The following is a 26,831-nucleotide window of genomic DNA, read 5'->3' as shown; positions in this document are numbered from 1 at the left end:
TTCCTCTTGTTTCCTTTCAGTGGTGAATTGTGTGGAGGGGAAAGGAGCCGCTTAAGGCAGTGGGGAAAATCTGGCTGGCAGCCCCTCAACAGGTCCCTTCCCATCACTTCATCTTATTGCTCATGCGTTCCCCGCCCTATTTGTATATCATCTTATCCCTTTGCCTTCCTCCTCATTTATAGCTACTGCTACTTACTCCCCTTGCTACCCCTACCTTCCCCATTGAAATACCCACTCAACTCATGTATCCTTCCTCCTCCTCACTCTGCTGTTGCCAACCTCACTCAACTTTTTATCTACTCCCATTTGCTCAAGAGCAAATGGCAAAAAAACAGCGGTCCCTTTCACTTCACCTGGTTCATTCCTCCTTTATCCTTCCCTCCTACCCAATGTTTGCTTTTAAAATTCAACTTAATTGTGTTTTTAAAGAACTCTTAGGATGAGGAAAGAAACTTTGCCTGCCTCTCTTTGCCTTAGTGTCAATAGTTATAATACTTATATCTTTAATTATCAAAACATGTCGATAATTACAGGATTTCTGTTTGTTTCAAATTTCTAAATACTTATTAAATTTCTCTCTCTCTCATTTTAATCTGCTCTGAAAATTGTAGGACAAAACAAAAGATACAACAGTTACGTAATCAGTAGTCTGTCATTTATCTTTCTCTCATACACATACCCTCTCTCGGTTTAAAAAAAATCAATATAAATGCTACCGGGAAATAGCGTTTTACATTTTCCTCAAATATCAAGACCAAGCACAGGCTTTTGGGAAAAAGCTGAATTCTTCAGGTAAAAACTTTAATGAAGGCATTAAAAGACAATGCATAATTTAATACTTACATTTACTATTGTGTTATTGTGAAACATCATTTTAAATTTTGTTTTAAACCTTATTTTATAAATTAGATATGTGTTACTAAGAAATAAAACAGTGCTTTAAATGTTTTTTAGAAAGCATTTTGAGTGATTTGTGAAGACAAGGTTATACAACACCATTTGGTGGTGTGACACGGAGCCGTGATGGGTTAGTAACAAAATTTAAGATTGAAACTCATATTATAGCACCTCTGTGAAATCACAGGGAAGCATAACAGGTAAATGTGGACACAATATCAGGATCTCCATAAGAAATGTTTGCATTGCAGTTTTGAATGGCGTGTGCAACCTATGTAAGAATTTTATTATATACGAATGTATTAAATGGAAAAGTAACTACTTGTAAGTATTATTTCCAATTAGAGTACCTCCTTGGCCTTTGTTTTTTTTAAATGGTTAAATTGCTGTCGCTTAATGGGATCAGCCATAGAACCCTGTAAACATCCATTAAGGAAATAGTATGTGGGGCAGGCAAAATGGTCTGATATCAAGCAGGTAAAGCCCCTTCTGACGTATAGAGGGGCTTTACTTGCCTGAGGCATGAGGCGCTTTTCTGCACAGCAAAGAGATTCATGTTTACAGATTCATTGGAGACCATTCTGAACCAACTTTTATGTATTTTTAGCCAAAGTTTCTGGCTGTCTGCGTAGAACAAATTTTACTTGGTTTTATAAAAGAAATGCCACCGTTTGCTACAGAAACATAGAAAATAGGTGCAGGAGTAGGCCATTCGGCCCTTCAAGCCTGCACCACCATTCAATAAGATCATGGATGATCATTCACCTTAGTACTCCTTTCCTGCTTTCTCTCCATACCCCTTGATCCCTTTAGCCGTAAGAACCATATCTAATTCCCTCTCGAATATATCCAATGAACTGGCATCAACAACTCTCTGCGGTACAGAATTCCACAGGTTAACAACTCTGAGTGAAGAAGTTTCTCCTCATCTCAGTCCTAAATAGTTACTCCTTATTCTTAGACTATGTCCCCTGGTTCTGGACTTCCCAACATCGGGAACATCTAACCTGTCCAGTCCCATCAGAATTTTATATGTTTCTATGAGATCCCCTCGCATCCTTCTAAACTCCAGTGAATACAGGCCCAGTCGATCCAGTCTCTCCTCATGTCAGTCCTGCCATCCCGGGAACCTTCGCTGCACTCCCTCAATTGCAAGAGCATCCTTCCTCAGATTAGGAGACCAAAACTCAATACAATATTCCAGGTGAGGCTTCACCAAGGCCCTGTACAACTGCAGTAAGACCTCCCTGCTCCTATACTAAAATCCCCTAGCTATGAAGGCCATCATACCATTTGCATTCTTCACCACCTGCTGTACCCTGCATGCTATACGATGGTTTGTACTGCCCACTCAAGGAGAACCCATAAAAATAATGATAATGCCTTCCTATAGCTCCAAAAGCAGTATTGCAATGAGGAATATCATATTTAATGAGTTATGTTGAACGGAATAGACTTCCACAGAAGTGAGGTGGCGAATTTTATCTTACCCGTATAATTAGGCAACTTTCTTACCTGAGTTTGACTCGAGTTTGTACTGCCAGTTGGCGTACATGTATTTGGCGTGTACAAAGGGTATGCAAATTGCAGAGCAGAAGGAGTTCCAGTCTTGCTCTTGACTAAAGACGTACATTTGCTTTGCTGTGGGTGGAGAGGTATCCCCATCAGCTCTGAAGGATGCCGAATCAAAGCGACCAAGCTACAGCACAATGAAGGAAAAACAGATCATATATACATCTACATATTTTTATAGCATGTGTATTTCCTCTGTAAGCACTAATGCAAGTTTTCTTATGCCTATGGTTCAAAAAATAACAAATTCTTTCCCTGAACTTTCTCACAATTTTAAACCCGAAGGTAAACATTTTAAACTGCATTAACAAACTAGAAGGACGCCGTCTTCAATAGAACAATCTGAAACATACCAATGTGATATGAAAAAATACTCATTAAATGTGTGTTTATTAGTGACAGAATTTTTGTGACAAGTAAAAGCAAGACTACAAATGTAGCATTCCACCAATTTGATTAAAACTACAGATGAAAATAGTGTACAAATTTTCCAGCTGTCTTGATTCTGCACCAAGACTCAAAGTATTTTTCTTAAAACAATAGGAAACATAGGAAAGCTCGGCTAAGGCCAGAATTCTTGTACAATGGGTAATGGAAAATACTACGTTATTTTGCAAATAATACGTTAGGAGCAAAGACTTTATTATTTAACTAAATTAAGATACTCTACAGTCGTTGGTTAGTATAAACGTAATATACAAAAAAAAAGAAAATATTGTCTCCAACAGTTCTCTTTAAAAAAAAACCTTTAGATGGTAGATATGCACTGGGTACTTGAGTAGTTAAATGTATATTGAATCAATTGTTTAGATTTTATCAAATTTCAAAAGAAAATTAAAACATTGGGTTCTTCTGGAATTAAGTACATTTTATAGATGAGGATATCACATTGGTGGTACTTTTATTTGAGTAGATCCAACCTGTTTAAGTCCACAAATTGTACAAATGCGCTATTATACGGTGGTCTGTGCTTGCCTTATTCAATTAAAGTGTTGAAAGATTTAAACACTTTCATTGCCTCAAAAAATTTGTTTGTTAATGTTTAGTAAGGGTATGGATTTCTGCAAATGCAGAAAAATATCCAATAGAATAAATTGCAATTTATTGTTATGGCAGGTTAAAATGTATTGCATCCCTGCTTGACTTGGTACCATACCAGTCAGAGAGCTAAATAGTTCAAACCAATTTTATGCAGGCTACCTGTTTGCAATAAGTCAATATTAATCCTAATTTATCAGCACATTTTAAAAGACCACCAAATCAAAGTGTTTGTTATGGACAGGTTTCAGTGTATACAATTCTTAACTATTCTCTGAATTCCATGTAGATTGTATATCTCTATGTTGACTAGTTGAGAAACACACTTGTTAAATGTAACTCCAGAATCCTGCAGCTCCTGTCGGTCCTGGTTTTCATTTTGGACTGCATTAAATCTGTCTTCAAGGCGAACTCTGGGTCCAGTTTTACACCTGGATTCTTGCCCTGTCATTGAGTTATCCCCCGAATTCTTCTCCTTGTCTGAATTACCAGCTGTGTCCCTATTTTTCAGCGTTAGTCCATTAGGTCGGGTGGTTGCTGCAGAAGAATTTTGAGAGAACTTCTCCATATTTTGCAAATTATTACTGATGTTAACTGGTAATGGAGGGTCATTCAAAAGCATCATTTTTAACTCTTGGAAATCAATGTGCCCTAAACATTGATTGTTAGCCACGTAGTGAGAATCAGAGGTTGGGTTCGCAGTACTTGTGACTGGGTACAGGTTCTGGTTGGCAGAGTTAGCGGTTGAGTAAGGCACCTGGTTAACCGAGCTGGCTGTCGGAAATGGAGCCTGGCTGGTAGAATTAGTAGACTGGTACAAAGTAGGATTCAGACGTGTCTCCAGTTCAGCCTCCCCTGGCTGGGACTCCATGTGCGAGTAAAGGATGTGCTGCAGTTGGGTGTATTCGACCTCACTCATGTCCACGAGGCTAAGATCAGAGTTAGTGAAGTTCAGTCCTGGCTCTGTAAAAGGGCATTCGGTGGTACAAGTGGTTGCGGTTGGCTCCGTGGGCCTGGAATCATGAGATGGGGAATGGGGCAGCTCTGGTGTGGCCTCAGAAGAAAGCATCATCCAGTTAGAAGTGTAAAAAAATAATCTTCACACATCTACAACAACATAGGGTGGCAAAAAAAGGATATACTACACTTAGACACTACCACCACCGGTCCTCATCTAAGCCAAGAGATACTCTCCTCACAATTAAAACCAAGTCACAGAGGAAAAAAAAAATTTAAACTCACATGCTAACTACCTTCCGTTGAGGTTTTAAACATTGTGTTCGGAAACACAAGCTTTACCATCATTTTTAAAAATACAATCCTAGGGTAGGAGTCCCTCCTTCAAAGGCTATGGTGAACTCACACACGCACAAGCGTCGTGCAACACCAACTGAGATCTCAATCTCTCTACTCAAAGGACTTTTCTTCAAGAGACTTTTTAATTGGCGGAAAAAAACACAATTCCTTCAGAAAAGGAAGGGGGGGTGGTGAAGAATAGCAGGAGCGCGAGGCGGACAAGAATAAATCAGAGCCCCCACACACCGGCTCACACCGGGAAATGGCCACCCCGAGCCATCTCACATTGCTCCTCCCGTGCCTGCCGCCACATGAAGACAACATTCACAGGCTCGTCATTGGGGGGGGGAGGGAGGGGCTCAGACAACAACAACCAGCAAACCAGTACTACAGGGGGGTGGGGGTGCTGTTTAACACAGCTTTTCTGGTCCTCCCCCACACTTTTTCCACGCGCCCAAGGCCGCCGCCGCCGCTGCCGGCTCCTCTCCCGGAAAGTCGCGAGCTGCCCGCCACCCGGTCCAGCCCAGCCCAGCCCGCGCTCCGCCACTCCCCGCCCGGTTTGAAAAGGCGCCCGAGCAACCGTCAGCCACGGCTCGCGCCAGCCGGCCGGCCGTCCATCAGCTGCTAGACACGCCCCCCGCCCCAGCGCCCCTGACACGGTCCACAGCGCCTGGCCACGCCCCCGCCCCAGCGCCCCTGACACGGTCCACTGTGCCTGGCCACGCCCCTGACACGGTCCGCTGTGCCTGGCCACGCCCCCGCCACGGCGCCTGGCTCCGCCCCCGCCCCAGCGCCCCTGACACGTTCCACTGTGCCTGGCTCTTGGCTCCGCCCCCGCCCCAGCGCCCCTGACGCGGTCCACTGTGCCTGGCCACGCCCCCGCCACGGCGCCTGGCTCCGCCCACGCCCCAGCGCCCCTGACACGGTCCACAGCGCCTGGCCACGCCCCCGCCCCAGCGCCCCTGACACGTTCCACTGTGCCTGGCTCTTGGCTCCGCCCCCGCTCCACTCTCCCTGCTTCTGGCTCCGATCCTTACCCCGCCCCCTCTCCTCACGCATGCGCCTCGCCTGCCGAGCGCTCGAGCGTTGTTGTGTTTACCGTGAGGCTGTTTGTGTCCGCACTTCAAAATCAAACAGGCCGTCCTCTCTCTCCCTATATATGTATTTTTTATGAGGTAAAGTTATTCATATATCGGGTAAGCACAGTGAAAATTGAAGCGTTATGTTGAACTGGTCTCCCCTGTAATTCTGTCCGCGGACTCCCGGTAGCCCGTTTGGCGGCTCCGTTTAAAACGCGCTTTGGGCAGGCGCGGGGCGCTCCGCATTGTTCGGGCAAAGCAAAGCGGGCCTGCTGTGGCTCAGAGATTCAATCGAGTATCTGTAAATGTTGGCATATAATGTGGGCGGCGCCGGGCAACAAACAATGCCGTTGTCAATGGCGATCAAGGGCAATACTGAGGGAGCGCTGCACTGTCGGAGGGGACGTCTTTCGGATGAGATGATAACCTGAGTCTGCCCTCAAATGGATGTAAAAGATCCCACGGCACTATTTCGAAGAAGAGCAGGGGAGTTATCCCCAGTGTCCTGGCCAATATTTATCTCTCCATCAACATCACGAAAACTGATAATCTGGTCACTATCACATTGCTGTTTGTGGGAGCTTGTTGTGCACAAACTGCCATGTTTCTAACATTATAACAGTGACTGCACTTCAAAAGTGCTTCATTGGGTGTAAACTGCTTTGGGACGTCCAGTGGTTGTGAAAGCTGCTATAGAAATGCAAGTCTTTCTATTGACAATGCATTGGCTGACACTAACCCTAACCGGTAGCTGTCCCTTCGACATTACTACTAACCACTACTACTTAGGTATCAATAGTCACTCCGATATATTGTGTGATTATAGAGAACTCAATCCTACAGAAGATTCTGGTGGTTCTGCAGATACTACCATTCGTCTTCTGCTTTCTTCCCCCAAGTGGGTTTTCTTCATGTTTGAGTGTTGGTAGTGATTGTCAACCATAGTTGGGCTTTGCAGCAGAGTTATGGCATAACCACAGCCAAGTACTTTCCAGAAAGGGTCGCTGGATGTTGATCAACAACAAGAACCTGGGCCGAGGGATTCTGTGAACAGCGACAGGCTATCTGGGGCTAACAGTCTAGATTGGACCTGGTTTTACAGAAGTTGAGAGTTTTTGAGAAGGAAATGTGTTTGAAGTAAGAGGAAATGAGACTTCTATTTGAGGTCAGAGGAGATAGTGAGTTCAAGAATGTCTGAGAGTAAAGTCATTAAAGATCATTAGATTGGTGGGAAACATGAAGAAACTAGTGCTTATGTAATACAAGTGTATGAATGCTTTATACATTTATCTGAGATTATATTTGCTGCTTTGGTGAAATTGTCAACCCATTACTCATCAACGGTGAAGGAAGAGACCCAGATGTAAAGATTTAGCCATTGAACTGAGAGAGGAATTGAGGTGATGTGCCATCTGACAAAAGAATGATGAATGTGGAATCATCATTAAAAGCAAAAAAGGGCTGTATATTGAGTCAAAGGAGTCATTAAGACAAAGAAGGAATAGAGTGGGAGAGAGAACAGCTCTGGAGAACCCTGGGTTAATAGAAAGAACAGCCATCAACTACAGCACAGGTGGTACATTTTAAGAGGAAACTAGCAAACGGAATGCAGCTAATAGCAAGAAATATGCGATGAATCGATGGGAAATTAGAAAATAGGAGCAGTAGTAGGCCATTCGGCCCTTCGAGTCTGCACCGCCATTCAATATGATCATGACTGATCCTCTATCTCAACACCATATTCACACTTTTCCCCATACCCCTTGATGCCTTTTGTTTCTAGAAATCTATCTCCCTCTTAAATATGTTCAATGACTTGGCCTTCACAGCCTTCTGTGGTAGAGAATTCCACAGGTTCACCACCCTCTGAGTGAAAAAATTTCTCCAAATCTCAGTCCTAAATTTCCTACTACGCATCCTGAGACTGTGACCCCTTGTTCTAGACTTCCCCAACCAGGGGAAATATCCTCCCTGCATCCAGCTATCCAACCCAGTCAGAATTTTATATGTTTCAATGAGATCACCTCTCATTCTTCTAAACTCTAGTGAATACAGGCCTAGTCGACCCAATCTCTTCTCATACGACAGTCCTGCCATCCCAGGAATCAGTCTGGTGAACCTTCGCTGTACTCCCTCTATGGCAAGTATATCCTTTCTTAGGTAAGGAGATGAAAACTGCATATAGTACTCCAGATGTGGTCTCACCAAGGCCCTGTATAACTGTAGTAAGACGTCCTTGCTCCTGTACTCAAATCCTCTTGCAATGAAGGCCAACATACCATTTGCCTTCCTAACTGCTTGCTGCACCAGCATGTTTGCTTTCAATGGCTGGTGTACAAGGACACCCAGGTCCCTCTGTACATCGACACTTCCCAAGCCATCACCATTTAAATAATACTTTGTCCTTATGTCTTTCCTACCAAAGTGGATAACTTCACATTTATCCACATTATATTGCATCTGCCATGTGTTTGCTCACTCAACCTATCTAAATCGCATTGCAGCGTCTTTGCATCCTCCTCAACTCACAATTCCACCTAGTTTTGTGTCGGCAGCAAACTTGGAAATATTACAAATTGAGCCCATATTAGAAATTAAAATCGGAATAACACACGAGGTGCAATATGGCATTTGGATAAATGCAAAACAAAATCTCTGATTTGTAAAATGTTTAGGAACTACTAGTAAATGAGGAGGAAGTTGGGTGTTCCTGGCCTCCTGCTTCTATTTGCTGCTGCAACATCCGTGCAGAGGTCACAGTGGAATTCCTGGGGTCTCAGCAGCAAACTGAAGACAGACCTGAAGGTCAGTGATCATTTTTTCTTTTAAATAGATGGTGCTTCTCCACCAGGTGCCTCTTGGCTCCTGTTCATAGAATCATAGACGTTTACAGCACAGAAGGCATTTCAGCCCATCGTGTCCATGCCGGCCAACAAGATGCTATCCAGCCTAATCCCACTTTCCAGCTCTAGGTCCGTAACTCTGCAGGTTACGGCACTTCAGGTGCACATCCAAGTACTTTTTAAATGTGGTGATGGTTTCTGCTTCTGCCACCCTTTCAGGCAGTGAATTGCAGGCCCCCACAACCTTCTGCGTGAAGACATCTCCCCTCAAATCTCCCTCTAAACCTTCTACCAATTACTTTAAATTTATGCCCCCTGGTTGTTGGCCCCTCTGTTAAGGGAAATAGGGCCTTTCTATCCACGTCCTTTCTGTAATGCGGTGACCAGAACTGCACACAGTACTCCAGCTGTGGCCTAACCAGTGTTTTATACAGTTCAAGCATAACCCCCGCCCCCCCCGCTCTTATATTCTATGCCTCGGCTAATAAAGGCAAGCATTCCGTATGCCTTATCTATCTGGCATGCTACTTTCAGGGATCTGTGGATATGCACTCCAAAGTCCCTTTGTTCCCCAACACTTCTCAGTATCCAACCATTTAATGTGTATTCCCTTTCTTTGTTAGCCCTCCCCAAATGCATAACCTCACACTTCTCTGGATTAAATTCCATTTGCCACTGTCCTGCCCACCTGATCAGTTGATTGATATCTTTCTGCATTCCGCAGCTTTCTTCATTATCAACCACACAGCTGATTTTAGTATGATCTGCAAACTTCTTAATCATACCCCCTATATTCAAGTCTAGACCATTGATGTACATAACAAAAAAGCAAGGGACCTAATACTGAGCCCTGCGGAACCCCACTGGAAACATCCTTCCAGTCGCAAAAACACCCATCAACCATTACCCTTTGCTTCCTGACTCTGAGCCAATTTTGGATCCAACTTGCCACTTTGCCTTGGATCCCACGGGCTTTTACTTTTGTGACCAGTCTGCCATGTGGGACCTCATCAAAAGCTTTGCTAAAATCCATATACACTACATCGTACGCTTTGCCTTCATTGACCCTCCTGGTTACCTCCTCGAAAAATTAAATCAAGTTAGTCAGACATGACCTTCCCTAAACAAATCCGTGCTGACTGTCCTTGATTAATCCGTGTCTTTCTAAGTGAAGATTTATCCTGTCCTTCAGGATTTTTTCCAATAATTTTCCCACCACAGAGGTTAGGCTAACTGGCCTGTAATTACTCGGCCTATCCCTTTCTCCCTTCTTAAACAAAGGTACCACATTAGCAGTCCTCCAGTTCTCTGGCACCACACCTGAAGCCAGAGAGGATTGGAAAATGATCGTCAAAGCCTCTGCTATTTCCTCTTTTACTTCACTTAGCAGCCTGGGATACATTTCGTCTGGGCCTGGGAATTTATCGACTTTCAAAGCTGCTAAATCCCTTAATACCTCCTCTCTCACTGTTTATTTCATGTAATATTTCACAGTTCTTCTCCTCGATAGTAGAAACATAGAAACATAGAAAATAGGTGCAGGAGCAGGCCATTCTAGCCTGCACCGCCATTCAATGAGTTCATGGCTGAACATGAAACTTCAGTACCCCCTTCCTGCTTTCTCGCCATACCCCTTGATCCCCCGAGTAGTAAGGACTTCATCTAACTCCCTTTTGAATATATTTAGTGAATTGGCCTCAACTACTTTCTGTGGTAGAGAATTCCACAGGTTCACCACTCTCTGGGTGAAGAAGTTTCTCCTCATCTCGGTCCTAAATGGCTTACCCCTTATCCTTAGACTGTGACCCCTGGTTCTGGACTTCCCCAACATTGGGAACATTCTTCCTGCATCCAACCTGTCCAAACCCATCAGAATTTTAAACGTTTCTATGAGGTCCCCTCTCACTCTTCTGAACTCCAGTGAATACAAACCCAGTTGATCCAGTCTTTCTTGATAGGTCAGTCCCACCATCCCGGGAATCAGTCTGGTGAATCTTCGCTGCACTCCCTCAATAGCAAGAATGTCCTTCCTCAAGTTAGGAGACCAAAACTGTGCACAATACTCCAGGTGTGGCCTCACCAAGGCCCTGTACAACTGTAGCAACACCTCCCTGCCCCTGTACTCAAATCCCCTCGCTATGAAGGCCAACATGCCATTTGCTTTCTTAACCGCTTGCTGTACCTGCATGCCAACCTTCAATGACTGATGTACCATGACACCCAGGTCTCGTTGCACCTTCCCTTTTCCTAATATGTCACCATTCAGATAATAGTCTGTCTCTCTGTTTTTACCACCAAAGTGGATAACCTCACATTTATCCACATTATACTTCATCTGCCACGCATTTGCCCACTCACCTAACCTATCCAAGTCACTCTGCAGCCTCATAGCATCCTCCTCGCAGCTCACACTGCCACCCAACTTAGTGTCATCCGCAAATTTGGAGATACTACATTTAATCCCCTCGTCTAAATCATTAATGTACAATGTAAACAGCTGGGGCCCCAGCACAGAACCTTGCGGTACCCCACTAGTCACTGCCTGCCATTCTGAAAAGTACCCATTTACTCCTACTCTTTGCTTCCTGTCTGACAACCAGTTCTCAATCCACGTCAGCACACTACCCCCAATCCCATGTGCTTTAACTTTGCACATTAATCTCCTGTGTGGGACCTTGTCGAAAGCCTTCTGAAAGTCCAAATATACCACATCAACTGGTTCTCCTTTGTCCACTTTACTGGAAACATCCTCAAAAAATTCCAGAAGATTTGTCAAGCATGATTTCCCTTTCACAAATCCATGCTGACTTGGACCTATCATGTCACCATTTTCCAAATGCGCTGCTATGACATCCTTAATAATTGATTCCATCATTTTACCCACTACTGAGGTCAGGCTGACCGGTCTATAATTCCCTGCTTTCTCTCTCCCTCCTTTTTTTTAAAAGTGGGGTTACATTGGCTACCCTCCACTCGATAGGAACTGATCCCGAGTCAATGGAATGTTGGAAAATGACTGTCAATGCATCCGCTATTTCCAAGGCCACTTCCTTAAGTACTCTGGGATGCAGTCGATCAGGCCCTGGGGATTTATCGGCCTTCAATCCTATCAATTTCCCCATCAATAGTAGTGTCTGCATCGCCCCTCTCTCCTGTGAAAACAGACGCAAAGTATTCATTAAGAACCATACTCATATTTTCCGCCTCCACACACAAATTACCCTCGTGGTCTCTAATAGGTCCTTCCCTTTCTTTAGTTATCTTCTTGCTCTTAATATATTTGTACCTTTTTTTGATTTTATTTGCCAAGAATTTTTCATGTTCTTTCTTTGCTTTCCTAATATCCTTTTTAATTTCAGCCCAAAACTTTCTATACCCCTCTCGAGATTCTGCAGTATTTAGCCCTCGGTATCTGTCATAAGCCTCCTTTTTTTTTTCTTTATCCTACCCTGTATGTCCCTCGACATCCAGGGGGCTCTAGATTTGATAGTCTCACCCTTTTTCTTTAAGGGCACATATTTGGCCTGAACCCTACGGATCTCCTCCTTTAATGCCTCCCACTGCTCTGACACTGATTTACCTTCAAGTAGCTGTTTCCAGTCCACTGTGGCCAAATCACTTCTCAGCTTTGCAATTTAGAACTTTTTAGAAATTGGCTCTTCCCCAATTTAGAACTTTTATTCCTGGTCTATCCTTGTCCTTTTCCATAACTACCTTAAATCTAACTGAATTATGATTACTAGTACCTAAATGCTCTCCTACTGATGCCCCTTCCACCTGCCCAGCTTCATTCCCGAAAACTAAATCCAGAACCGCTCCTTCCCGTATTGGGCTTGCTACCTACTGGCTAAAAAAGTTCTCTTGAATGCATTTTAGGAATTCCTCACCCTCTGTAACCTTCACACTAATTTTGTCCCAGTTAATATTCGGGTAGTTGAAATCCCCGACTATTACTGCCCTATAGTTTTTGCACTTCTCAGAAATGTGCCGACATATTTGTGCTTCTATCTTCCTCCCACTGTTTGGGGTCTATAGTACACTCCCAGCAGTGTGATCACCCCTTTTTTGTTTTTCAGTTCAACCCATATGGCCTCGTTGCCTCGTTTGAGGATCCCTCTAACAAAGCATCCTTCCTCACAGCTGCAATAGTTTCTTTAATCAATACTGCGACACCCCCCCCCTCCCTTTTTACCCCGCTGTCTATCCCGTCTGAAGATCCTGTAATCAGGAATGCTGAGCTGCCATACCTGCCCCTCTTTTAGCCATGTCTGTGTAATAGTTATAATATCATACTCCCAAGTGTCAACTTGTGCTCTCAGCTCATCTGCCTTATTTGCTGTACTCCTTTTATTGAAGTATATACCATTTAGTGCCGCCAGACCTCCTTGTTGACTACTTTCTAACCCTTGTTTCCTCTGTCCTTCAAATTCACTTTCTACATTTTTGGTTTCCAATTCCAGCTTTACTCCCCTCTCTACTGAATCTATTTTCAGGTACCCATCCCCCTGCCAAGCTAGTTTAAACTGTCCCCAACAGCACTAGCAGCCCCCCCCCCCCACCCCGTGAGGTTATTGGTCCCGGCTCTGTTGAGGTGCAACCCATCCGGCTTGTACAAGTCTCACCTCCTCCAGAAGTGATCCCAATGCCTCAAGAATCTAAAGCCCTCCCTCTTGCACCATCTCTCCAGCCACGCATTCATCTGCTCTATCCTCCTATTTCTGTACTCACTAGATCATGGCACCAGGAGTAATCCGGAGATTACTACCTTTTAAGGTCCTGCTTTTTAATATTTCTCCAAGTTCCTTAAACTCTGCATGCAGGACCTCATCCCTCTCTCTCTACCAATGTCATTGGTACCGATATGGACCACAACCTCTGGCTGTTCACCCCCCCGCCCCCCCCCCCCTCCAAAATGCCCTGCAGCCGCTCGGTGACATCCTTAACCCTGGCACCAGGGAGGCAACATACCATCCTGGAGTCACGTCTGAGGCCGCAGAATCGCCTGTCTGCTCCCCTTGCTATTGAATCCCCTATCATTATAGCTCTTCCATTCTTCTTCCTCTCGCGCAACCCCCCCCCCCCTCCCGGTGCAGCTGAGCCACCTGTGGTGCCGTGGACTTGGCTGTGGCTGCACTCCCCAGAGGCACCATCGCCCCCACCAGTACTCCGAAGAGAATACCGGTTGGAGAGCGAGATGGACTCAGGGGACTCCTGCATTACCTGCCTAGTCTTCCTCTTCTGTCTGCTGGTCACCCACTCCCTCTCTACCTGAACACTCTTAAGCAGTGGGGTGACCACCTCTAGTAATGTGCTATCCACATAGCTCTCAGTCTCGCGGATGCACCGCGGTGATTCCAGCCACCGCTCAAGCTCCAAAACATGGAGCTCGAGTGGTGCAGCTGGAGGCACCTCCTGATTGGCCGGCCAGGCTGTGCGAAGAGTCCAGAACTTTCCACATGCCGCAGGATGTGCAATCCACGAGACTGAGCTGCCCTGCCGTCACTCTAGTTGGACTCGGACTATCAGGCAAAAATAAACTCTAAACCTCAGCAAAACACACCCAGCAATTACTCAGCAATCAGCTGATTTAACTAACCTTTATTTAAAAACTAAGTACTAACTTAACAGAAAAAAAACACTCACCCACTACTCACCAATCACGAATCAGCTACTTCCCTTGTGCCGACATCACTTTTAAACTCTGACATCCCTATCGAATGTTGCCTGTTGAACCTTGCTTATTTAAGTGCTCCATCTCGCCTCAACTCCCGTTGCTGCTCCCACGCAGGTCTGCTGCCTCTGTTCTTCTGCTTCAGTTTCTTATCACAAGCCGTCCCAAGACCGTTGACATTATCAACCGTGAGGGTCAATGGAGCGTCCTCCTCCGTTTCGGATGCCCCCAAAAGTACGTCACCATCCTTCGCCTACTCCACGATGACATGCAGGTTGTGATCCTTACCAACGGATCCATCACAGACCCAATCCATGTCTGGACCGGGGTCAAGCAGTGCTGCGTCATTGCCCCAACCCTCTTCTCAATCTTCCTCGCTGCCATGCCCCACCTCACAGTTGACAAGCTCCCGCTGGAGTGGAATTAAACTACAGAACCAGTGGGAAGCTGTTCAACCTTCGCCGTCTCCAGGCCGGGTCCAAGACCACTCCAACCTCTGTCGTCGAGCTACAGTACCCGGACAATGTCTGCGTCTGTGCACACGCAGAGGCTGAACTCCAGGACATAGTCAACGTATTTACTGAGGCGTATGAAAGCATGGGCCTTACGCTGAACAATAAGACAAAGATCCTCCACCAGCCTGTCCTCACCGCACAGCACTGCCCCCCAAACATCAAGATCAATGGCGCGGCCCTGGACAATGTGGACCACTTCCCTTATCTCGGGAGCCTCCTATCAACAAGAGCAGGCATTGACGATGAGATCCAACACCGCCTCCAGTGCGGTCTTCGGCCACCTGAGGAAAAGAGTGTTTGAAGATCAGGCCCTCAAACTGTCACCAAGCTCATGGTCTACAGGGCCGTAGTAATACTCGCCCTCCTGTATGGCTTGAGATGTGGACTATGTACAGTAGACACCTCAAGTCGCTGGAGAAATACCACCAACGATGTCTCCGCAAGATCCTACAAATCTCCTGGGAGGACTGACGCACCAACATTAGCGACATCGTCCAGGCCAACATCCCCAGCATTGAAGCACTGACCACACTTGATCAGCTCCACTGGGCAGGCCACATAGTTCGCATGCAAGACACGAGACTCCCAAAGCAAGCACTCTACTCGGAACTCGTCCACGGCAAACGAGCCAAAGGTGGACAGAGGAAACGTTACAAGGACACTCTCAAAGCCTCCCTAATAAAGTGCAACATCCCCACTGACACCTGAGAGTCCCTGGCCAAAGACCGCCCTAAGTGGAGGAAGTGCATCCGGGAGGGTGCTGAACTCCTCAAGTATCGTCGCTGAGAGCATGCAGAAATCAAGCACAGGCAGCGGAAGAAGCGTGCGGCAAACCAGGCTCCGCACCTACCCTTCCCCTCGACCACTGTCTGTCCCACCTGTAACAGAGACTGTGGTTCTCGTATTGGACTGTACAGCCACCTAAGAACTCATGCTAAGAGTGGAAGCAAGTCTTCCTCAATTCCGAGGGACTGCCAAGAATAATGATGACTTCCCTTGTGCCGACGTCACTTTTAAACTCTGACGACCCTATCGAATGTTGCCTGTTGAACCTTGCTTATTTAAGCGCTCCACCTCGCCTCAGCTCCCGATGCTGCTCCCACGCAGGTCCGCTGCCTCTATTCTCCTGCTTCAGTTTCTTAGCACAAGCCCTACCAAGGGGTAGCCTTGTACCTGAGATTCTCATCTCAGTCCTAAATGGCCGACCCCTTATCTTTGAGACTATGACTCTTAGTTCTAGACACACCAGCCACTCCGTTTCCATGAGATCACCTCTCATTCTTCTAAACTACAGAGAATATAGGCCTGGTCTACTCAATCTTGATGGATAAAGGGGAATCTGTGGATATGGTGTATTTGGACTTCCAGAAGGCATTTGACAAGGCGCCACATAAAAGGTTACTGAATAAGATAAAAGTTCACGGGGTTGGGGGTAATATATTAGCATGGATAGAGGATTGGCTATCGAACAGAAAACACAGAGTTGGGATAAATGGTTCATTCTCGGGTTGGCAATCAATAACTAGTGGGGTGCCGCAGGGATCAGTGCTGGAACCCAAGCTATTTATAATGTATATTAACGACTTAGAAGAAAGGACCGAGTGTAACGTAGCCAAGTTTGCTGACTATACAAAGATGGGAGGAAAAGCAATGCGTGAGGAGGACACAAAATATCTGCAAAAGGACATAGACAGGCTAAGTGAGTGGGCAAAAATTTGGCAGATGGAGTATAATGTTGGAAAGTGTGAGGTCATGCACTTTGGCAGAAAAAAAATCAAAGAGCAAGTTATTTAAATGGAGAAAAATTGACAAGTGCTGCAGTACAGCGGGACCTGGGGGTACTTGTGCATGAAACACAAAAGGATAGTATGCAGGTACAGCAAGTGATCAGGAAGGCCAATGGAATCTTGGCCTTTATTGCAAAGGAGATGGAGTATAAAAGCAGGGAAGTCTTGCTACAGGTATACAGGGTATTGGTGAGGCCACACCTGGAATACTGCATACAGTTTTGGTTTCCATATTTACGAAAGGATATACTTTAGAGGCAGTTCAGAGAAGGTTCACTAGGTTGATTCCGGAGATGAGGGGGTTGACTTATGAGGAAAGGTTGAGGAGGTTGGACCTCTACTCATTGGAATTCAGAAGGATGAGAGGGGATCTTAATGAAACGTATAAGATTATGAGGGGGCTTGACAAGGTGGATGCAGAGAGGATGTTTCCACTGATAGGGGAGACTGGAACTGGGGGGCATAATCTTAGAATAAGGGGCTGCCCATTTAAAACTGAGATGAGGAGGAATTTCTTCTCTCAGAGGGTTGTAAATCTGTGGAATTCGCTGCCTCCGAGAGCTGTGGAAGCTGGGACATGGAATAAATTTAAGACAGAGATCGACAGTTTCTTAACCGATAAGGGATTTAGGGGTTATGGGGAGCAGGCAGGGAAGTGGACCTGAGTCCACGATCGGATCAGCCATGATCGTATTAAATGGTGGAGCAGGCTCGAGGGGCCAAATGGCCTACTCCTATTTTTATGTTCTTATCTTTCGTCTTAGGATAACCCTCTCATCCCAGGAATGAATCTAGTGAACATTCATCTAAGGTAAGTATATCCATCCTTGGATAAGGAGACCAAAACTGTACACTGTTCTCCAGGTGTGGTCTCACTAAAGCCCTATATAATTGCAACAAGACTTCCTTACTCTTAGCCTTAAGACAAGGAGTTGAAGTATAACATACCAATTGCCTTCCTAAAGCTTGCTGTACCCGAGGGCCGATAAGCCTGCACGTAGGGCCCAGGAGGACCATGAAAATCAACCCCATTATTTCTGTTCTGTATGCATGTCGTAGTCATAATACTATTTAAAATATTTATCTGCCTCCGCAGTATGATCATTTCTGTAGTTTCGGTCCAATTCATAACCTGAACATGCAGAGAACGTAGTTAATTCTTTGAATCAGAAGTAAATGTTTGTATTGATTTCAAGTTTACTTCACTGTTCACTGTAAATTAAATGATTTCATCAAACTATTCCCAATAATGCTTAATCAGCAGCTTCTAAGTTAGACTTATATCGTGGCAGTATCACATTAACCTGTCTGTTCTCTTCATAGATGCGGACTGATCTGTGTATTTCCAGCAATTTTTGTTTTTGTTTCAGTTTTCCAGAATTTGCAGTTTTCTGCTTTTTATTTCTTACAGTATTTGTTAAACCCATCTTTCATATCACTTTTCACAGAAAAGGTTTCAGATGTTTTCTGATCAGGATCAAAAAGAAGTTCAAGCAGCTGTATGATTGGAAAGGGACAGTGAGCAAAAGCAAAGCTCTTCAATTCTTCCTGCAGATGATTTTTCAAGAGGTAGATGACCTAATGTGAAAAGTTAAAAAGATTCAAAAATGTAATAAACTCCTAAGTGCAACAATATAGAAAAGAAAATCAACAAATGTGAGATTAGAGTTTCCCAAAATGGGCAATGCTATAGCATTACTGTGAACCCATTTGAAGATACCAGTACTACTTGAACCCACCTGTTACAGTAAGTATTAAGGCACAAAAAATAGTCCTGGTGTTATTGAATTATCACTACAATATGTATTACTATAAATGTTATTATGGTGGATCTGCTATGACATTGCTCTTATCAAATTGGAGGTTACTCGTACAGCAATGGTGTTGTCATGTAACCTATATCAGGGCCACTGACTTATGGTAACTGAATAAGTTAAATTGCATTTTTATTCCACAATATGCTGAGATTTTTAGCAGTGTTTTGGGGATAAAATTTCATACTGTCCATTTTTTTCTGTGAAAGCTGTACATCAGTGGCCTTAATTTCTTATTGAATGTTCCTTTACCCAGGTGCTCAAATTTTACCTCTTGCCTTTCCCATGCCCAGGATACACATCAAGATATGTCCAGTTTGAGCAGCTAGGTGCCTGACATTTAGCAGCACTGGGGAGGAGTGGTTCTGGACTTTAGTGGCATTGGGGATGGTATTGACATTTCATTAAACTGGGGTGGGGTCCGAGAGTTTGATAGCACGACAGTGAGGGTTTTGTAACAGCATCTGGAGAGATCCAGGAGTTTGGTGTTACGAAAACCTGTTAATTAGCTCAGCGTAGACTTGCTAAAGCTGAGGATCAGGATCCCCACAATAGAAGAAATAGAAAAACAGTCATTCTTTGTATGAACTGTATTTGCATAAGCACGATCAGAGATGAGTCAATGTTGACCCCTCTTACAAAGTATTATACTCAACTTTTCACTACAATAGCAGCTTGGTTGTCAGCTTTCACTCGTTTTTCTTCCCACAGTACAACAGTGACGACACTCCAAAAGTACTTAATTGACTGTAAAGTGCTTTGAGACGTCTGGTGGTCGTGAAAGACGCTATATAACTGCAAGTCTTTTTTCTGTCGGCTGGGGAGCAGTCCTTTTTTTCTTTTGCCCATTCCTTTTCTTTTATGATCGTTGCTTTCATCAGTGGTTTTCTTCTGTCTGTGGCTGTTTCAGTCCATCTGTCTGGTTTTGTGGTTTCACAATTCCGGCATCGATCACAAAGTAGAAGAACTCTTTATATGTTTAAAAGTTCTATTCAATCAGTTGTATATACCATCTTGTCAGTGTAATGCTGCCACCAAGTCTGTTCTAATTACATCATATGACAGCGCAGCGCATGACAAGAGTCTACTGATTGTACAAGTTTTAATCAGCAGTTACTGATGATAACTCTTAACTTATACAATCAGCAGTTTCTGATGACCAATATTTAAAGTGTGTAATTAGCGGTTCCCAACATTGGAAATACTGAGGAGCTGGTCCTGTACTTCAGCAGCACTGTGGTCAGGGCTCTGGGGTTTGACAGTGATTTGAAAGGATAACACAGGGTGGAGTTTGGTATTTCAATGAGGAAAGGACCCTGGGGTTAATGGCTCTGAAAATGGGAATCCTGGAATTTAACAGAATTGGGAGGTACTTTGGTTCACAACGAGACAATCTGCACCCGGGAGGGGAGAATTTAGAAAGAGGTTTGTAAGAAATCTCGCCAGAACAGTGATGTTTATTTTGATTGGAAAATTAAATCAGTTACTGTTATTGTTACACATTGTAGGTAGATAAATACAAAGCTACAATACAACAGTTGGTTCATTGTTTCCACAATTCCAGAATATAGATTATAACACTTGAAGATTCTATTCGCTCTGTTTTTTTCTGACCAAATGCCTTGCTCTGTCTGTCTCTCCCTGTTTCCCTCTGGAAAGAAAATAAACACATGGCTGCATTAATTAAAATAAATAGCATACATTTTAAAAAATGCCTATAAAATGCTCAGAAATTCATGTTATGCTATTTCCATGGTTTTTTTTTACAAAAAGGAACTTATTTTTTTACCTTTAAGCTCCCCAAATAGTTTCCTGTCTTGTTCTATAAGCAATTTTCATCACCTGGATACATAGGTGTAGGGGCTGGGAGAGGAAGGAGAGGTGTAAGGCTGACAAACAGCAAGATCTAATTTGGTTTGAAAGGCCAGTCTTGCTGTCAATCATTGAAGTTTAGAAATTTTCCTTTAAATATTTATTGTAGATAAAACTTTGAGAGCTCATGGTTTACGTTGTTTTCAGGATTTATGGCAAAAAATTCAGTTCTCTCATGCTTCTGGGCTTTTCCACTGTACTGCAAAGGGCTGGGGTTTGCAAACATCTGGCATACTCTGGGAAGTTGACATGACATAAAAGAAGGATTCTTATGTGCATTTGCAGTCAACATGAAGTGGGAAAGATTTTCCTGTGATTGACAAACGCATCAACCAACCAAGAAGATGCAAGGAATCTACAGAATCAGCAGAATCCTGTCAAGCACTCCAAATTGAATCTTGGGCTTCAGACCCAGGGGGTAGGCATCGTGGGCTTCAGACCCAGGACCTGTCTTTCGGATGAGATGTTAAACCGAGGCCCCGTCTGCCCTCAGGTGGACGTAAAAGATCCATGGCACTATTTTCGCGGAAGATCAGGGGAGTTATCCCCTGGTGTCCTGGCCAATATTTATCCCTCAATCAACATAACAAAAACAGTTTATCTGACCATTATCACATTGCTGTTTGTGGGAGCTTGCTGTGCACAAATTGGCTGCCGCGTTTCCCACATTCCAACAGTGACTACACTTCAAAAGCACTTCATTGGCTGTAAAGTGCTTTAGGATGTCCAGTGGTCATGAAAGGCCCCACATAAATGCAAGTCTTTTCAGGAATAGGCTTCTTGAAAATTTTTTTTTTGCCAACTATAAGAGTAATACTAAGCATTTTATTGTGAATTATAAATATTTTATGGGTTCCTTTGTTTTATTTGTGAATTTCTAGCTAGGTGAAAAATTCAAGCTGGCAACTCAAACGTTAGAACATTTTTGGAGTAATCTGGTTCAGTTTCTTTTTTCTGGATAGGTTTTCCTCACTGCAGAGGTAAGAGTTCTGACTTGTTGCAGTCAAAAGGATTCTGAAAACTTTCTTTTGAGTCGTAAGATTGGTTCAGTTTATTTATAGATTTTTCCCCCTTGCTCATTATGACAGAGCTCCTATTTGTTCTTTTTTATGAATCTGAAATTTAACCCAATCGGCAGCAAGAAATTGTGGAGCCACAAAGTAACACCCGAATGTGACTGACAGGAAGTACATACAGACAAGTCGTATAACTATTACTAGTACATCTTCCCTGTTGCTTACAGTGGCTTGAGGAATATGCTCTGTTATAACAGGGATCTTGCATTATGAGATGCACAATGTATTATCAGAACGACTGAGTGAAGCTCTATAACACTTGATGTGATGAATGTCGAAACCAGTTGTGCACCCCCAGGTACACTCAAACCTGTACCCGTTGGACGTGAGGGAGCGAAGATGGGGGTCATACAAAGGGAACGACTGGGATGGGGAAAGAATAAAGGTTTTGCTGGGCACAAATGTATTGGAGGTGGAGGTGAGGGTGTGGTTATGCATATCGACTGCTGCAGCAATATCAAAGACTAGCAGTTGGGTGTTAAAAGTGCAGTTTCTGGGTGATTCACAACAAAAACTGATCCTGTCCTGATCTGATATTCACAAATATTTTCGAGCAGGGGCTACCTGGACAGCAATCAGGAGTGGGAACTCTAGCTGATTTTCTCCTCCAACCTAGGTCAACAAAGGCCAACTGTAGTCTACACTTCCTCAGCAGATCCAAACCCAAGACACAAAATCTATCTTCAAAGCTCAGTGCACTTCAGCCAGGGATCATCCTCTTGTCGTGAACATTCCAGGTAATACAGACCAGGACCCTGTTCACCTGACACAATGCTTCAATCTTTAGGAAGCGATCAATGACAAAGTCTTTCTGCCTTCCTGTCACGTTTGACCTATACCCAGTTATGCTATTCTCTGTACCTAAATTCTGCATACCTATAACTGCACATTTATCTATGTTGAACAACGTTTGTCCGTTTATCCAAATCCTGTTGTAATCTGTATCCTCCTTCCAAGGTCCTGACACTATTGCACAATTTAGTATCTTCTGTGAATTTAATAACTACACTATCCCCTGTTCTAGATCATTAATAACCAGGAGGGAAAGCAATACAGACCCCTGGGGTACCAACTGGTGACTGGACTCCATGGGAAGCAGACCCATTTAAAATCACTCGTTGCCTATTGTCCTTTAGCCAATTTGTGATCCATCTCATAATATCTTACTTGACCCAAGGGAATTATTTTTTGCAAAATCCGTCCTGTGACACCTATCAAAAGCTTTTTGGAAATCCAAGTAAACAGTATATACATGATTTCCCTGATCTACCATTTCAATGATTTCTTCACAAAATTGGATCGGGTTTGCCAAACATAACCTCTGCTTTCTGAAACGATGCTAAGTATCATCCATCAAGCCCAAGCATTTTAGGTGATCATTTTTAAGTGATCATTAATAGCATCCCTACCGATCCTTTTATAGGAACAATGGAACAGGAGGAGGCCATTTAGCCCCTCGAACCTGTTCCACCATTCAATGAGATCATAGCTGATATTTGACCTATCTCCATATCCCTTAATACATTTTGTTAACAGAAATCTATCAGTCTGATTTAAAATTAACAATTGATCTAGCATCAACTGCCATTTGCAGAAGAGAGTTCCAAACTTCTACCACCCTTTGCGTGTCAAAGTGTTTCCTAACTTCACTCCTGAAAGGCCTGGCTCTAATTTTTAGGGACGTCCCCTTGTCCTAGATTTCCCAACCAGCAGAAATAATTTCTCTCTCTCTCTGTACCCTATCAGTTCCCCTTAATATCTTGAAATATAATCAAAAGCATCCTTTAATTTTCTAAATTCGAGGGACTACAACCCTAATGTCAAATTTTTGTTTTCATAATGCTCCTGTGCAGCACCTTGGGATGTTTTACTATGTTAAAGGTGCTATATAAATACAAGTTGTTGTTGTAGTTTGCACTCCTCGTAATTTAACTCTTGGAGTCCAGGTATAATTCTGGTAAACCTATGCTGCACTCCCTCTAAAGCCCATATATCCTTTCTAAGGTGTGGTGCCCAGAATTGAACACAATACTCCAGGTATAGTCTAACCAGGGCTTTGTACAGCTGCAGCATGACTTCTAACCCCTTGTATTCTAGTCCTCTGGATATAAAGGCTAGCATTCCAATAGCCTTTTGGATTATTTTTTGTAACTGTCCATTACATTATAATGATCTATGTACATGGACCCCCACTGCTTCTAGCTTTTAACCATTTTTAACCTTTTTCGGTCCAAAGTGGATGACCTCACACTTGACCTCCATTTGCCACAGTTTTGCCCATTCACTTAATCTAATATTATCTTTGTAATGTTATGCTTCCATCTACACTGCTTACAATGCTGCCAATCTTTGTGTAATCAGCAAACTTGGATATGTGTCTCTATCCCGTCATCTAAGTCGTTAATAAATATGGTAAATAGTTGAGGCCCCAGTCACTAGTCGCATCCTGCCAATTCGAGTACCTACCCATTGTCCCTACTCTCCATCTCTTGTCACTCAGCCAATTTTTTAACCAGATTAATAATTTGTCCTCAATTTCATGAGCTTCAACTTTAGCTAACAGTCTCTAATAAAATACTTTATTGAATGCCTTGATAAAGTTTTATCGAGGCATTTGATGGTTAAACTCCCAGTTCTGTTGTTACCCGGGTTGTGATTTTTTTTTTAAATTAAGGGCATGATGGGCATCTTTATCCAGTCATTCGGCATATTCCTGGTTCTACATGAACTATTGGGCACCTGCAACAACTTCAGTCATTTGTTTCAGTACCTAGGATAAATTAAATCTGGTGCTTCTCCCACCTTAAGCCCCTTTAACTTAGCCTGCACTATTTTCATGTGTAACCAACCCACTTGAGCTTTACTTTTGCCTACTGTACAAACGGCAGGTAATAGCACTTAAAAAGTATCTTTCAATTTTTCTGCCATGCCTTTGTTGTCCTCTCTAATTCTGCCTGAGTCACCCTGCAAAGGTCCTATTTGTTCTCCTACTGACTGACACCTGTCATAAAAACAAGAGTTGCTTCATTATTTTGTCTGTTTTCAACTATCCTCTCAATTCATTTTGGCTTGCCTAATATTTTTATTAACACTGATTACTTTTTATACCATTATTTTAGTGTCAAAAGACTATTCATTTTATTAGCCTTGAGCACAAGTTACCCAAGTCATCATACAGTGTTCACACCCTCTTAGCAATATACAAGGATTCACATCTTTCAGAATTTTCTTAAGTGTCTCAATTACTTTACAACATTCAAAGAGTAGTTGCCCTCAATATTAAGACAACGTTCAACCAAATATGGCACCGAGGAGTCCGAGTAAAACCGAGAACTGTGGGTTCAAAAGAAAAATCTTCCAGACGTTAGTCATATGTGACAACAATTTGCATTTATATAGCACCTTTTAATGTAGTAAAACATCCCAAGGCACCTCACAGGAATGTTGAACAAAATTTGACCCAAGCCACATGAGGAGACTTTATAACAGGTGACCAAAAAGCTTAGCCAAAGAGATACGTTTTAAGGAGCAAAAGGAGGCGAGTCAGAGATTTAGGGAGTGAATTCCAGAGTTTAGGGCCGAGGTAGCTGAAGGCATGGCCACCAATGGTGGAGCGATTAAAGTCTGGGATGTGCAAGAGGCCAGAGTTGGAGGAGCGCAGAGATCCTGAAGGGTTGTAAGGCTAGAAAAGGTTACAGAGGTAGGGAGAGGCGAGGCCATAGAGGGATTCTGGATTAGTTTGGATGTGGCACATCAGTACTGTATAATGAGTTAAAATAAGGCTAAGACAGTCCCTCTCGGTACAGGGTGTGGTGTACTAGCAATCAAAAGCCTGACTTACATCAGCAATGATAACACCAGACTGATTACATAGGAAGATGATTGTTGTTGTTTGGGGGCAATCATCTCAGCCCCAGAGCATCGCTGCAGGCGTTACTCAGGAAAATATCCTTAGCTCAACCATTTTTAGCTGTTCATCAATGACCTTCATTTTGTTGTAATATCAGGAGGGGGCTCTATTTCTATATTATTCCGCAGTGCTCAGCTCCATTCACTATTCTTCTGATAATGAAGCAGTTCATGCCATCCTACACCAGGATTTGGACAACATCCAGGCTTGGGCTGACAAATGACAGTTAACATACAAGTACCAGGCAATTACCAACTTGAACAAGATGAAGCCCAGCCACTCCTGCTCCCCTCCGCCAAGTCCCTATTTTCAACGTTTTGGAGTCACCATTGACCAAAAACTGAACTAAATTAGACATATCAATGGATAGCTTCCTGACTCTTCAAAACATCTTCCTCATCCACAAGGCTGACAAGAGAAGTGCAATGGAATATTCCCCACTCATACTGGCAACAACTCAAGAAATTCAACACTATCCAGGATAGAGAAATTTGATTGATCAGTGCTGTTACCCCTGGACTTGGTATTGAGTCCTCCACCACTAGTGGTGCTGTATATGTGTGATTTACAGGATATACTGCAGAAACTTATATTTCAACAGCACCTTTCTTTCCTGTGGCATATTCTGAGAATGACAAGAGCAACAATGTGAGAACACCATCACCTCCAAGTTACATACTTAGCATATATCGCCATTCATTCAAAGTCACTGGATACTTCAAAGAGAAGCCTCGCTCCCAACTTCTCAAGGCAGTTAGGGATAGGCAATAAATGCGATCTTGCTAGCAGCACTCAAATATATATTTTTAAATCTCACCCAATTCCCTTCCATTTCATCTCCACTAGGTCTCTCTTAATTTCTTTAAACTGAGCCTTTCAAAATGTGGCACCAGCATACTGTTAATCCGAAACTAACAAGAGCCATATATTTTAAATCTTATAATGGAGTGGTCCAAATCACTAAAGTGCTCCTTCACCTTTCGATCTGTCAACTGTGGCTCATTGCTGATGCTACTCCTTGCATTAATACATGCTTCTTGGGAACCTCCCATCGACTGTGGCTGTCCCCAGTTTTCTAAGTGGATAATTGAAATCTCTCATCAGCACTCCTTTTCATTCATTGGCCAACTTATGGATTTAATTAAACAGCTGCAGCAAGATTTGCATACATTTAGCTTTTCAAAAACAAGGATATTTCTGATGCAATGAACGTGTGTGTACATGTAATAAATTCCCTTCAGGAAATCATCTGACCCAGCAAGCCTGCCATGGCAATGTAGTTATCATTAGACAATATTTGTACAGTATGTTATTTTCTATCAAAGTAACAGCGAATGGAAGAGACATTTTTAATTCCTAATATTTTGGCCTACCAAAAGAATTCATATAAAAAATATAAAGTGCAAAAATGTTGTGGGGCCCGAGCTTCCAACTCTGGAGGAGTATGCTGGAGAATCAGCA

At 43.4% G+C, this 26,831-nt stretch overlaps 2 protein-coding genes across 6 annotated transcripts in view; one reads left to right on the top strand and one right to left on the bottom strand.

Annotated features, from left to right (window-relative positions):
* LOC139277665 (transcription factor-like 5 protein) overlaps positions 1-5,405 on the bottom strand; it is a 43,437-nt gene extending 38,032 nt beyond the window's left edge. Inside the window, exons 1-2 of the mRNA XM_070896450.1 lie at positions 3,834-5,405; positions 2,413-2,596 (exon numbers count right to left, since the gene is read on the bottom strand). Of these exons, the coding sequence (XP_070752551.1) occupies positions 2,413-2,596; positions 3,834-4,579 (930 nt within the window). The 5' untranslated portion in view covers positions 4,580-5,405. The remainder of the gene's footprint in view (positions 1-2,412; positions 2,597-3,833) is intronic.
* A 482-nt stretch (positions 5,406-5,887) lies between these two features.
* Positions 5,888-26,831, top strand: part of LOC139277660 (death-inducer obliterator 1-like) — a 177,718-nt gene continuing 156,774 nt past the window's right edge. Inside the window, exons 1-3 of one of the 5 annotated variants that reach the window (XM_070896428.1) lie at positions 5,893-5,978; positions 17,463-17,509; positions 18,147-18,445. The gene's annotated coding sequence lies outside the window, so the exon portion shown is untranslated. Of the gene's footprint in view, positions 6,000-17,462; positions 17,510-18,146; positions 18,446-26,831 lie in introns of all 5 variants that reach the window. The other 4 variants (XM_070896431.1, XM_070896430.1, XM_070896433.1 and 1 more) reach the window with 4 other exon arrangements.

The sequence above is a fragment of the Pristiophorus japonicus genome, chromosome 12, assembly GCF_044704955.1.
Source record: "Pristiophorus japonicus isolate sPriJap1 chromosome 12, sPriJap1.hap1, whole genome shotgun sequence".
Taxonomy (NCBI): Eukaryota; Metazoa; Chordata; class Chondrichthyes; family Pristiophoridae; genus Pristiophorus; species Pristiophorus japonicus.
This window is presented reverse-complemented; position numbering and strand designations above follow the sequence as displayed.